Here is a 13744-nt window from a genome sequence, read left to right as displayed (position 1 = left end):
GCCGGCAGATGTGATGCACACACAAGCGCAGATGTGGTGTTTACAACTTACCTTAAATCGCCTCGGTAAAAACGGATAAACTTTGTTTTTAATATCCTCTTAATATTTTTTCTTCTCTAACAGATGTCTGCTGTACGTGCGATGCAGCTCCTCAAACATTGAACAAAATAAAACAAGTAAAAGCGTTTTTTTTTCAAATTACTTTCCAAATTCACAAATAATTTTCCTTCACTTAAGTAGTATGAGAGCGCAACCATGCTCTAAATGTGTTGGCATAGCAACGCGATACTTCCTGTTTCCTTTTCCGCCCGTCCTACGAAGGCCGTCTCGTTTAATTCTAGGTTGAGGACACTTCGTATATGCATCCTACAGAGGATGTGACCTCCAGAGGGTGCAGCCTTCTGAATGAGACACAGCTATTGTGTGAACATGATCTTGCTGTAGTTCTAGACTAGTCAACATGCATTGATTGCACATGCACAAAAACCGATTCAGTATTCCTCAAAATGAATAGAAACCATCAAATGCGAACGCTCAAGATATTATACAAACCTGCAATAATTAAATGTTAAATAAGACCAATATCATTTGTGTTTAATCCCATTTTATTAACCAGTGTCTTTGCTGCTGACATTCGATGATCCACTTCAACCATACTAATGAGCAAAAATGATACATTTGTGTTTCATTTTTGGTGAACACAAGAACTTTCTTCTCCTGCATCATATTCTTCGTGAGATTTGTTTGAGCGGCGCCCTCTACTGTACAGACGTGAATTTACATTTCCTTCAGCCTGAGGCGCATTCATTTCACTTTTGGGGTGAAAGGGCTTTTGCATTTGCAAAAGAAGAACTTTTTATATTAAAAACAAACAAGCAAGCTCTGCCCAGATTTAAAAAGTAACGTAACGCATTACTTTAGTAACTTAATTAGTTACTTTTAACGCAATATTGTAATGCATTACTTTTAAAGTAACTTTACTTTTTACTTACTTTACTTTTAGCCATTTAGCAGACGCTTTTATCCAAAGCGACTTACAAATTAGAAAAAGTAATTAAAACTAAAAGCTAAAACTCTATAAATATTATATATATATATACACACATTTAAGAAATTAAATAAAAATGACAAATGCATACAACAACATTTCAAAACTAAACATTTAAATGAAAACCAAAAAATAAAGCTAAAACAATTCAAAATATTAAAAGAACGACTTACAAATAAGAAAAAGTAATTAAAACTAAAAGCTAAAACTCTATAAATATTATATATATATATACACACATTTAAGAAATTAAATAAAAATGACAAATGCATACAACAACATTTCAAAACTAAACATTTAAATGAAAACCAAAAAATAAAGCTAAAACAATTCAAAATATTAAAAGAACAAAAGTTATGAGTATAGTAATAATTCTAACATAACACCAAAAAACAACTACATGTGTATGTACAGCCACATACACATACATGTACATATATATAAAAACATTAAATATATATATATATATTTATATATATTGTTTCATTTTCATTTTGTATGTTGAAGTACTGAAATAACTCAAATTAAATGCAACTAAAACTTAATAAAAAAACCTATATAGACATAATAAAAAACTAATAAAATGACAACATTACTACAACTGTAACTAAAACTAAAATAGATAACTAATACAAATCAAACTACATTAGTTCATCAGTAATCCTACAAAAAATACCACTGAGCCAAACACACATGCTAAAAAAACAACAACTTACTGACACATAGTAAGAAATGGTTATAAAAAAACAGAAGTGAAACAAGTAGTAGGAAAGAGGAGAAATAAAAAGCGATACTCATTATCTCCCCCCACGCTGGTTTTAAATGCATGATGTGAGTAATGCTGGTTAACGTAATATCTGGTATTATTAGCTGGATTTTCAATTTTGGTTTGAGTCGATCGGTACAGTCATGTTGCTCCCACTTTCACTTCCGTCCATCTGAAGCATGTGTCTGTCTCTCTCTGCACAGGGCTGATGTGGAGTTCAGTCTGTCTCTGAACGGAAAGGAGGTTCTGTTGGACACGGGACAGACGCTCTCCTCGTGTGGGGTTGTTTCTGGTGATATGATCACTGTGATTTTGCCTGAGCAAATACAAACTGCCCCAGAAACCCCGAGCGTAGCAGGAGGCGCAGCCGCATCCAGTGAGGAGGTGAGCTCAGACACAGAAACATACATCACGGAGCAATTTTTAGTTCATGTGTACAATAATGTACAGTATTTGAAAAATAATGTGTTTTTTGAACATTAAAGCATGTCAACATATTCTGTTACACCAAATACACAAAATAATGATCTTTAAAAAAGCATCATATGACCCCTTTAAACAGTAGACCACTATTGTGCAGCACTTTTTTTGCCAAAAAATCAAGTTAAATAAGCGTTATTGTCATTCCGCTGTGTGTAGTGACATCCAAAGAAATGAAATGTTGTTCCTCACACTAGGACGTTAATACTTAATATACACAAAATAAAAGGAATTGCTCAGTTTTCATTTGATTCAGTGTTATTTTAGTATCGAGATCCTATTATAGATTTTATTCATATTTTGAATTAGTTTTTATTATTTTCCTCTGTTTTTTTTAAACGTGTTCAAATTAAATTTGTTAATTTTAGTTTCAGTTAAAGTTATTTTAGTACATCAAATGAAACTAGCTAAATTTAAAGAAGTTTAAGGTTTTATTTTTATTTCAGTTCATATTTATTTTATTTAAAGTAGCATTTTAAATGTGTTTAGTTTTTAGTTAACTATAATAACCCTGATTTGATGCAATTGTATTATAAATCATAAAACACAGAATCCAGAAAAATTAAAACAGACATCACATAATTACTCACAAATAAATAAGTAAGATTCATAGGGCACTATTATTGTTAAAATTATTATGAATTATTAAATTGTTAAAGTTTTATCATTTATTTGATTACCGTTGTTTTTGTAAATCATAAAACACAGAATCCATATAAATATAAGCAGACAAAACTTAATTTCTGAAAACATAAAACATATTTAATAGGGCACTATTATTGTTTATAGTTTAATAAATTATTCAATTGTTTTATGAGTTTAATTAATTATACATACTTTTTGATAATAAACGTGTATTAAATTACTAAAAAATGCATTTTATATTTCACTGTTATTGTTCAAATGTATAATATTAATATATCAATAAATTGGTAAAGTTTTATGAATTCAATTGAATGCATAATTTTTTGATCATTTAAATGTAATTAAAAAATTAAATAAGTAATCACAGAATTTGGGGAAAAAACAAGATTTCATACGGCCCTAAAACTGTACTGCTAGCATTATTTTATAAACAACAAGAACCAAAGAAAAGAAACTGAAATGACAAAGAACCTGATGCCGTGAGTCAGCAATGCATGTTTGTGTGTGTGTGTGTGTGTGTGTGTGTGAAATTCCTCAAAGCAGCCTGTGTGTGTGTGTGTGTGTGTGTGTGTGTGTGAGAGAGAGAGAGAGAGAGAGAGAGAGAGAGAGAGAGAGAGAGAGAGAGAGAGAGAGAGAGAGAGAGAGAGAGAGAGAGAGAGAGAGAGAGAGAGAGAGAGAGAGAGAGAGAGAGAGAGAGAGAGAGAGAGAGAGAGAGAGAGAGAGAGAGAGAGAGAGAGAGAGAGAGAGAGAGAGAGAGAGAGAGAGAGAGAGAGAGAGAGAGAGAGAGAGTGTGTGTGTGTGTGTGTGTGTGTGTGTGTGGGTGAGAGTCCTCAAAGCAGACTTTGTCTGTGTGTGTGTGTGTATGTGTGTGAGTCCTCAAAGCAGCCTGTGTGTGTGTGTTCTCAAAGCAGCCTTTGTCTGTGTGTCTGCGTGTGTGAGTGTGTGTGTGTGTGTGTGTGTGTGTGTGTGTGTGAGAGAGAGCGAGAGTGTGTGTGAGAGAGAGAGAGAGAGAGAGTGTGTGTTTGAGTCCTCAAAGCACCCTGTGTGTGTGTGTGTGTGTGAGTGAGAGAGAGAGAGTCATCAAAGCAGCCTGTGTCTGTGTCTCAGGCTGAAGCCAGCGGTGGCGGTGGATCGGACAGCAGCACTGTGAGGGATTCTGGGATGGAGGAGTGGATGGAGGATGAGGAGGGTGTGTCTCCACCGCTGCTGTGCTGTGAGACGGAGGATGGAGTGATTCCTCACGCGCTGGAGCGACTGCTGGACTCGTCGAGCTGCAGAAACCCGACTGACTGTCTGTTGCTGACGGTGCATCTGCTGCTGCTGGAGACCGGCTTCCTGCCGCAGGTCATGACCTCTGCTGACCCCTCACACACTCTCTGAACCCCAGCAGATTCAGTTAGAGTGAATGAGCGTAATCAACAGAATCAAACAAATCTGAATTAGGGATGTGCATTTTTAGAGATTTTCATAATCATAATCGAGATTTTCATTCAAATTAACAAGCAAATAATTGATGAATCATTAACGTAAATACATATAGAAATGTTAAATTCTTAACAAATTTTTGACTGCAATGTAAATATGAATTTTACAGAAATATATAACCTAGTAAACATCTGTAACTAGTTTCAACTGAAACTGAACTTTAAATATTTCACATACTTTTGAGAATCCAGCGTTTAGTTGATCCTGAGAAGCGCTCGTCGTCACAGTTGTAAACACGACGGCTTTCTTCTTTGGTGAGGGGGGTTTGGCGTCACGGCATCTTTGTTTCCAGGCGGAACGTTAAAGAACGCGACACGCACGTCTCCCGGAAATCCTGTATAATTCAGCCAATCCCACGACGACTTTGAAACTCCTGAAGTGTTTCCACTTTTGTGTGCCGCATGCATCAGACGTTCAGCCAACGTGACGTCTGAGGCTGAGATTATAGTGTATATAGAAAATACAGAATCTTTATTTTTTCCAAGAAAAATTTGTCCACTACTATTGTTAAAATTTGAACAATTAATTTATTTGTTAAAGTTTTAAGAATTTAGTTGATAAGGCCTTTTTTTTTATTCTTATATGAATTTTACAGAAATATATTCTTCATTAAAAAAACTGTAAAAGAAGTATTGTGCCTTACATTCTGACATTAATACGTATATGTGACCCTGGAGCACAAAACCAGTCATAAGGGTGAAATTGAGATGTATGCATCATCTGAAAGCTGAATAAATGAGCTTTTCATTGATGTATGGTTTGTTAGGATAGAACAATATTAGAAAATCTGGAATCTGAGGGTGCAAAAAAATCAAAATATTGAGAAAATCATCTTTAAAGTTGTTCAAATGAAGTTCTTAGCAATGCATATTACTAATCAAACATTAAGTTTTGATATATTTACGGTAGGAAATTTACAAAATATCTTCATGGAACATGATCTTTACTTAATATCCTAATGATTTTTGGCATAAAAGAGAAATGTATAATTGTGACCCATACAATGTATTGTTGGCTATTGCTACAAATATCCCCCAGCGACTTAACACTGCTTTTGTGCTCCAGGGTCACATATGCTAAATAAAATAAATTGTTCAATTTTGATTTGAAATAAATTGTTTAATTTTTATTTGATTCAGTGTCATATTAGTATCAACACACTATTATAGGTTTATATTATAGGCTATCAATTAATTAATGTTATTAATGGAACATCAAAAAAGATAAATCAACAATTAATCGATCATTCACATCCCTAATCTGAATATCCAAACGATGACTCACTTTTGAACATAACTCCAATATCATTGGTTGTTCTCTCTCTCAGGGTTGTAATGTGAACTCAGGAGAGATGCCGATTGGCTGGCGGGCGGCAGGGGGCGTGTACAGACTTCACTATGCCCACCCACTTCTGGAGAACAGCCTGGTGTCAGCGGTCGCCGTGCCGATGGGCCGAACGCTCGTCATTAATGGTGCATTCATCTGCATATGGCAGCCGTTATTAGTCTTCCTTCATTTGATTTTTATTATTTGTTTGTTTATTTGTTGTGAAACAGCTGTTCTTAAGATGGACAAGTCTATGGAGAGTTCACGCAAGCTGGTGCTGAAACCAGATGATTATGTGACTGCTGATTGGGCAGGTAATTTAATATATATATAATTTTTTATATTTATATTGCATATTTATATTTATAAGCAGTTCTGTAGGAATGAACTGTATTATTAGCTACATTACCACAGAAAATAATATGATGAAATGGAAGTAGCAACAGATATTTTCTTCTGTAGTGTGATTAGGGTTGCAGAAAGGTGGAACATTTCCAGAGATTTTGGAAACTTTCCAGGATTTTTTGGAATATTCCAGGGATTTTTGGAAAGTTTCCGGAAATTTACCCTAATTGTGATTAATAGCAAGTAGCGAGAAGTAGTAAGAAGAAGTAGCGACAGATATTTTCTTCCATATTGTGAATAATAAAAACTATATAAACATATTTTAAAAAAACAAAAACACACGACAAAATAGCTAAACTTGAACTAAAATTAAAGTGAAAACTGACAATATATAACAGTACATTAATGCTAAAATAGCACGTATAAACACAAATTATATTAATAGTTAAAAAAATTGTTTAATTTTTATTTGATTCAGTGTCATATTAGTATCAACACACTATTATAGGTTTATATTATAGGCTATCAATTAATTAATGTTATTAATGGAACATCAAAAAAGATAAATCAACAATTAATCGATCATTCACATCCCTAATCTGAATATCCAAACGATGACTCACTTTTGAACATAACTCCAATATCATTGGTTGTTCTCTCTCTCAGGGTTGTAATGTGAACTCAGGAGAGATGCCGATTGGCTGGCGGGCGGCAGGGGGCGTGTACAGACTTCACTATGCCCACCCACTTCTGGAGAACAGCCTGGTGTCAGCGGTCGCCGTGCCGATGGGCCGAACGCTCGTCATTAATGGTGCATTCATCTGCATATGGCAGCCGTTATTAGTCTTCCTTCATTTGATTTTTATTATTTGTTTGTTTATTTGTTGTGAAACAGCTGTTCTTAAGATGGACAAGTCTATGGAGAGTTCACGCAAGCTGGTGCTGAAACCAGATGATTATGTGACTGCTGATTGGGCAGGTAATTTAATATATATATAATTTTTTATATTTATATTGCATATTTATATTTATAAGCAGTTCTGTAGGAATGAACTGTATTATTAGCTACATTACCACAGAAAATAATATGATGAAATGGAAGTAGCGACAGATATTTTCTTCCATATTGTGAATAATAAAAACTATATAAACATATTTAAAAAAAACAAAAACACACGACAAAATAGCTAAACTTGAACTAAAATTAAAGTGAAAACTGACAATATATAACAGTACATTAATGCTAAAATAGCACGTATAAACACAAATTATATTAATAGTTAAAATAATGAAAACATTCTAAAAACTATACATTTTTAAAAAGTAGTAAAGATATTTTTAAATTACTAAAACTAACTAAAATTAAAGTGAAAATATAAAATCACATTTAAAATATTAACAAAACCTGTAATAGTATATAGTGCTGTCAAACGATTAATCGCATCCAAGTTTGTTTATGTAATGTGTGTATTGTGTATATTTATTATGTATAAATACACACAAGGTATATATTTTGAAAATATTTTAATGTATATATTTATAGAATTTATATTGTATATATATTTAATATACCAATATAACATATTTTTCTTAAATATATACATGCATGCATGTGAGCTTATATATACATAATAAATATACACATATAATATGTAAACAAAAACGTTTATTTTGGATGCGATTAATCACAATTAATCATTTGACAGCACTAATAGTATATCAATGATACTAAAATAACACTCATGTAAACACAATTCTTTTTTTTTTGGACAAACTATTATTTTTTCTTTTGTTATTTTCTATAGTAATTGTGCTGTTGTTTTTAATCGGAGCATCTCAGCAGGTTCTGTGTGTTTCTGCAGGTGGCTGCGCAGGCGTGGTCTACACAGACTTACGCAGACTGTCTCGTCTCTTTAAAGATCAGCTGGTGTATCCGCTCATGGCCGCCGCCAGACAGGGTGATTATTACGATTCCTCTCTCAGTGCTAATGCCACACGCAGTATTTAATGAGTGTGTGTGTGTGTGTGCAGCGCTGGGTCTGCCGGCTCTCTTCGGTCTGGCTGTTCTTCCTCCTGAGCTGCTGTTGCGTGTTTTACGGCTGCTGGACGTCGTCTCTCTCGTCTCGCTGTCGGCTGTGTGCCGAGACCTGAACGTCGCTACCCATGATCCTTCACTCTGGAGACACCTGCTGCACCGAGACTTCAGGGGTAACACACACACACACATACACACAACTGACCAAACAATATTTTCTATCTTGTTACACTTTCAAATAAACATCATTTACTATTTTTAATCATTTTTTTCCCTCGTGGGGACCACTGTATTTTCTATCCCCTAACCCTAAACCTACCCCTTACAGAAAACCTGTTTGCATTGTTACACTTTCAAATAAACATCATTTACTATTTTTAATCATTTTTTTCCCTCGTGGGGACCATAGGCCGGTCCCCACAATGTCAAAAATTTCAGGTTTTAGTATCCTTGTGGGGACATGTGGTCCCTTCAATGTAGCATAAAGTACACACACACACACCAGACAGCGTGTGTACTGATGAAGTGTCAGTAATGCGAGTGTTGTGTTGTTTTGCAGTGTGTTTTCCTGCAGGAAATCAACACCGAGACACTGACTGGAAGGAGGTGAGCCAAACACGGCTCTTATTCATACTTATAAACCAAATCCTATAATGGCTCATTATTGGCACTCAATAAACATTAAAAAACTGAGAATTAGGATAATTTTAATATAAGAATCTGCTATTTATTTATTTTTTTATATACAATATGAAATTATTAAAAATGTATTTAAAATTAAATAAACATGCAGATAAATGGATAATAATCAGTGATTTTATAATGTGACCATTTATAACAAAAATATCATATAAAATATATTATTATTATTAATTTAATTTATGCATTTAGCAGACGCTTTTATCCAAAGCGACTTACAGTGCATTCAGCCTATACTTAAAAAAAAAAAAGACAAAACCAATTATAATTAATTATTAATTAATTTTTTATAATAACTAAATGAATGAAAAAATAGCAATTTATGTATTACCTATTGCCAAACTAACTTGAATATTATATTACTTATTTTACACAATTAAAGGGCATTATGCAAATATTTCCACATAGTGAGGTAGATATGTGGGGGCGTGTTAGAACGAGCCGTTTTAGGGGGGCGTGGCAGAGTCTTAACTTTGATAAAGAATATCTCTTTGGTTTTGAGACTTTAGTCTTTGCAACTTCAGGGATCTTATCTATGCACAATCAGCTTGTAACACTCCAAAGAGAAAGAACAACTTGAAATTGCATCATATGACCCCTTTAACACAATTTTAAACTCCTAACTGTGCTTTTTTGTCCTCAGCTTTACAAAAAGAAGCTTAAGCAGAGGAAGGAGAATGAGCGCAGGGGCAGATGCCGATTTTTCTCGCCTCACGTGCCTCCGATTTTCCCGCTCACCCCCATCCCGTCCGCTCCGCTTCCTCTTCCTCTTCCTCTCTATCCTCCCGGCATCATCGGCGGAGATTACGACCAGGCGCCCGTCATCCTGCCCCGCCCACGCTTCGACCCCATTGGCCCGCTGCCGGGTCACCTGCCAGGATTGGGCGTTCCCATTGGCCGACGGAGCCTGAGGCCGGGAGGAAGTCGCCCGGCGGACGTCAGGAGAGGTTTCATTTGAACACTTAAATGCTTGTTTTTCCAAACAGGGAGAGGTTCAATTATTTTGATAGTCTGATGTTTTTGTTCTTCGTTAATTAAAGCATTCCTGGGACATTCAGACCGACAAACACACTGCAAAGATTCATTACAGGAATAATTCACCCAAAAACATTACAAATGATGCATTATAGAGCAAGATGTGTTTAAGGCATAAACAACATTCAATAAAAAGTTTGATTGCTTTGTCAAATCTGAGATTATATTTCATATTTGATTACATTATCATGATCAAATGTTATTTATTTTATATTAAAATGTTAATTTACAACAGTAACATATTTCAGATGGGAGTTAAAATAATAATTATAATTTTATTATACTGTTTGGTAATATTATTGGATTTTTTTGTTGTTGTTGATATTTTGTCATTTGTCTTCTTTTTATAGTTAGATAAAATAATTAGTTAAAAAATATTATTATAGACTTAAAATAATAAAATACAATTTTTTTTATTTGACAGAACAATTGTAATTTACAAAAGTAATATATTTAAATATTTGTATTAGTTACAAATTATTGTTATTAGTATTATTATATTGTGTGATATTATTTGATGTATTTCATATATTTACAGTCAAATATATTCCGGCATTCTCTTTTTTTTATAATTAGTTATAATTCTATTAAATATTATTAAGTTATTTTAAGTTTATAATTAGTTAAAATAGAGTTAAACAATAATTATATAGTTTGATAATCTTATTTGATAAGACAGTAATGATCAAATATTCATTTGTATTTTACAGTACAATTGTAATTTACAACAGTAATATATTTCAGTCTTTTTTTTAGAATTAGAGTTCACATAATTATAAAAAAGATTATTGTATTTTTAGGCATTACACGTGATGTGTTTGAGGCACAAACAGCTGAGTGAAGCTGCAGTGTTTCTCTGGATCAGTGAGCGTTTGTGTCGACAGCATCAGTGTTGCTCCACACAGGTTTGCGTTTCTCCAGGAACGCCCGGATGCCCTCCTGACCGTCCCGCAGGGTCAGGTTCTCCAGCATGGCGGCGGCAGCAGAGGCGTAGGCTGCGTCCCGGCCCAGAGTCATCTGTCTGTGAAACACAGCCTTCCCCAGAGCCACCACGGGCCGACTGCTCTCACACACCCGGCGGGCCACAGCCAGCGTCTCCTGCTCCAGCTGCTCCTCCAGCACCACCTTACTGACCAGCCCATGCAGCAGAGCGTCCTGAGCCGAGACGGGACGCCCCGTCAACAGCATCTCCATTGCAACCTGGACACAGGGCACAGACTGCACTCAAGGGGACAGAACCATATTTCTTTCTTCTACATTTACATATGTGACCCTGGAGCACAAAACCAGTCATAAGGGTCAATTTTGTGAAATTGAGATGTATGCATCATCTGAAAGCTGAATAAATGAGCTTTTCATTGATGTATGGTTTGTTAGGAGAGGACAATATTTGAAAATCTGGAATCTGAGGGTGCAAAAAAATCTAAATATTGAGAAAATCATCTTTAAAGTTGTTCAAATGAAGTACTTAGCAATGCATATTACTAATCAAACATTAAGTTTTGATATATTTACGGTAGGACATTTACAAAATATCTTCATGGAACATGATCTTAATATCCTAATGATTTTTGGCATAAAAGAGAAATGTATAATTGTGACCCATACAATGTATTGTTGGCTATTGCTACAAATATACCCCAGCGACTTAACACTGCTTTTGTGCTGCAGGGTCACATTTCTCTCTCTCATATAATTAATCTGGCTGTGACCTTGACCTTTCTAGGCACCGCTCGTCCTATGGCCACTCCAGGTGTGGAGCAGAACAGGCCCACGTTGACTCCAGGTGTGGCGAAAGTGGATTTATCCGTTGCTATAGCGATATCACAGCTGGCCACTAACTGGCAACCCGCCGCCGTGGCAACACCATTCACCATAGCGATGACCGGCACTGGGATGTCCTGGATCAGGGTCATGACCTTTGAGAAAGAGCACAGTTTATTCCACTGCATTCACACACACACACACACACACACACAGCGAGCGGAGTGGTAATATTTCCTTAAGAGCACAGAGCGCCTTTCTGAAGATTCCGCTCCGCTCGCTAAATACGCTCAGCGCCGCTCGCTCAACCCAGAATGCCGTTTGGTGATTTGCTTGTTCGAGATCGAGAATAGTAGAGCAGTTATGGAGTTCAGATATTGTTTCAACGAAGTTGCAAGCCTTATACATAAATGTAAAGTAAAAATCAAAGTTCAGAATGAGCAGGGAGAAGAAACTGAGAGGGAGTGCGGGGAGACTGTTAAAGTTAGTATAGATTCATATTGATTACAGAAAGCATGAAGATGTGCTACACAAACATGGTGCAGCAAAAGGTGAGCTAGTTACCATAATAAATGAATAAACAGGTAGGCTAAGGTTATATTCGGTTGTACGGAGCCCCGATCATGACATGCAGACAAAATCACGGCCACAAATTTAGAATAGGCTAGTTCTCTTTTATGCTAGGACTACATTATGGCCACAAATTAAGAATTAACTTTTTCGTTTAGTCTAAATTATGGCCATGAATTAAGTATTCATTCTCTTGTTTAGGCTTAGCTGCCACGAATTCATTCGTTCGTTAATTTGTTCATTCCCTATAGTAGGCCTAAATCGTGGAACGAATTATTATATTTCGTAATTACTTATTAAAATCATTATTGCTTTAACTTAATAAATAATAATAAATTAAAAAAATAATAAAACCTGCTGACGTCGTAGAAACGAATTGTTAATTCGAATTATATTCGGAGCTCCGTAGTTATTAAATAATCTCAGTTAAACTGTAGACCTAAGCTAACACACAGCTGTATATAGACCTAAATACAGAACTACAGAGTACAGAAGATATTAGCCTACACCACTTAGGCCTATTAAAATATTATAAAAAAATAAAACTGACCCGAAACAATAGGTAGTCCTTCAGAATGTAGGCTAGATATAGGCAGCAGTAATTTATAATCTAATATAATGCACGCAAATTTGTTCTTTACAGAAAGGAGCGGGATCTGAGCGGGAATTGGTTTACGGTGAGTGTGAACGGAATATTAACGGAGCGCTTGCTTGTGCGGTTAGAGCGACTGAGTGGAGCGCACGTCATGAGGCTGTATACTATAATATATAGTGCACATCATAACTAGAAAAATGCATATTCACAATGACAATTCGACGAGCCTAATAATGCTTTCAGATGATGTATAAACCTCAATTTTTTTAATTTGACACTTATGACTGGTTTTGTGCTCCAGGGTCACATGTCATTTAATCGCGAGTTCAGCGAGCAGTTTTTGAGATTTCAGGATTCCCCCATTCATTTAGAAAGGACTTGGACTTGTTTTAGCTGCCCGGAGGCGAACAGACTTTCCTTGAAAGGGACTTTGCACACACGCAGTGATTGACCTCTGACCTCTGAGCAGGTCTGGAACACCCTGCTGTGATAGTCGCGGCCCCGAGCGGTCGTCAGCTCCTTCAGGTCATGACCCGCGGAGAACACGGGGCCCCGCGCTGCAGAGAGACACACACACAGTTACTGCGGATGCCGGGGACTCACGCATCTTTCTCCAGAGGAGCGTGAATGTTTGCCTGATATGATGATGACACGCAGATCATCTGAGTGCGAGTCTGTCAGCAGGTTTTCTCTCAGAGACTCCAGCATGGGCAGAGACAGAGCGTTCCTCTTCTCAGGGTTATTCAGGATGATCCTCCTGAACACACTCACACACATACTCACACACACTCACACACATACTCTCACACACACACATACTCTCACACACACACATACTCACACACTCACACACACACATACTCACACACACACACATACTCATACTCACACACTCACACACACACATACTCACACACACTCACACACATACTCTCACACACACACATACTC

At 36.0% G+C, this 13744-nt stretch overlaps 2 protein-coding genes across 3 annotated transcripts in view; one reads left to right on the top strand and one right to left on the bottom strand.

Moving 5' to 3' along the window:
- LOC107561247 (F-box only protein 7) overlaps window positions 1-10025 on the top strand; it is an 11112-nt gene extending 1087 nt beyond the window's left edge. For both annotated transcript variants that reach the window (XM_016245633.1, XM_016245634.1), the window contains exons 3-10: window positions 2018-2198; window positions 4047-4283; window positions 5752-5896; window positions 5981-6064; window positions 7958-8053; window positions 8127-8303; window positions 8690-8736; window positions 9473-10025. In XM_016245633.1, the coding sequence (XP_016101119.1) occupies window positions 2018-2198; window positions 4047-4283; window positions 5752-5896; window positions 5981-6064; window positions 7958-8053; window positions 8127-8303; window positions 8690-8736; window positions 9473-9787 (1282 nt within the window). In that variant the 3' untranslated portion in view covers window positions 9788-10025. The remainder of the gene's footprint in view (window positions 1-2017; window positions 2199-4046; window positions 4284-5751; window positions 5897-5980; window positions 6065-7957; window positions 8054-8126; window positions 8304-8689; window positions 8737-9472) is intronic.
- A 575-nt stretch (window positions 10026-10600) lies between these two features.
- The window catches only part of echdc3 (enoyl CoA hydratase domain containing 3), a 5762-nt gene continuing 2618 nt past the window's right edge, over window positions 10601-13744 (bottom strand). The window contains exons 2-5 of the mRNA XM_016245622.1: window positions 13429-13550; window positions 13253-13350; window positions 11583-11783; window positions 10601-11064 (exon numbers count right to left, since the gene is read on the bottom strand). Of these exons, the coding sequence (XP_016101108.1) occupies window positions 10726-11064; window positions 11583-11783; window positions 13253-13350; window positions 13429-13550 (760 nt within the window). The 3' untranslated portion in view covers window positions 10601-10725. The remainder of the gene's footprint in view (window positions 11065-11582; window positions 11784-13252; window positions 13351-13428; window positions 13551-13744) is intronic.

The sequence above is a fragment of the Sinocyclocheilus grahami genome, unplaced genomic scaffold (genome assembly GCF_001515645.1).
Source record: "Sinocyclocheilus grahami isolate Dianchi unplaced genomic scaffold, SAMN03320097.WGS_v1.1 scaffold761.1, whole genome shotgun sequence".
NCBI classification, from domain to species: domain Eukaryota; kingdom Metazoa; phylum Chordata; class Actinopteri; order Cypriniformes; family Cyprinidae; genus Sinocyclocheilus; species Sinocyclocheilus grahami.
This window is presented reverse-complemented; position numbering and strand designations above follow the sequence as displayed.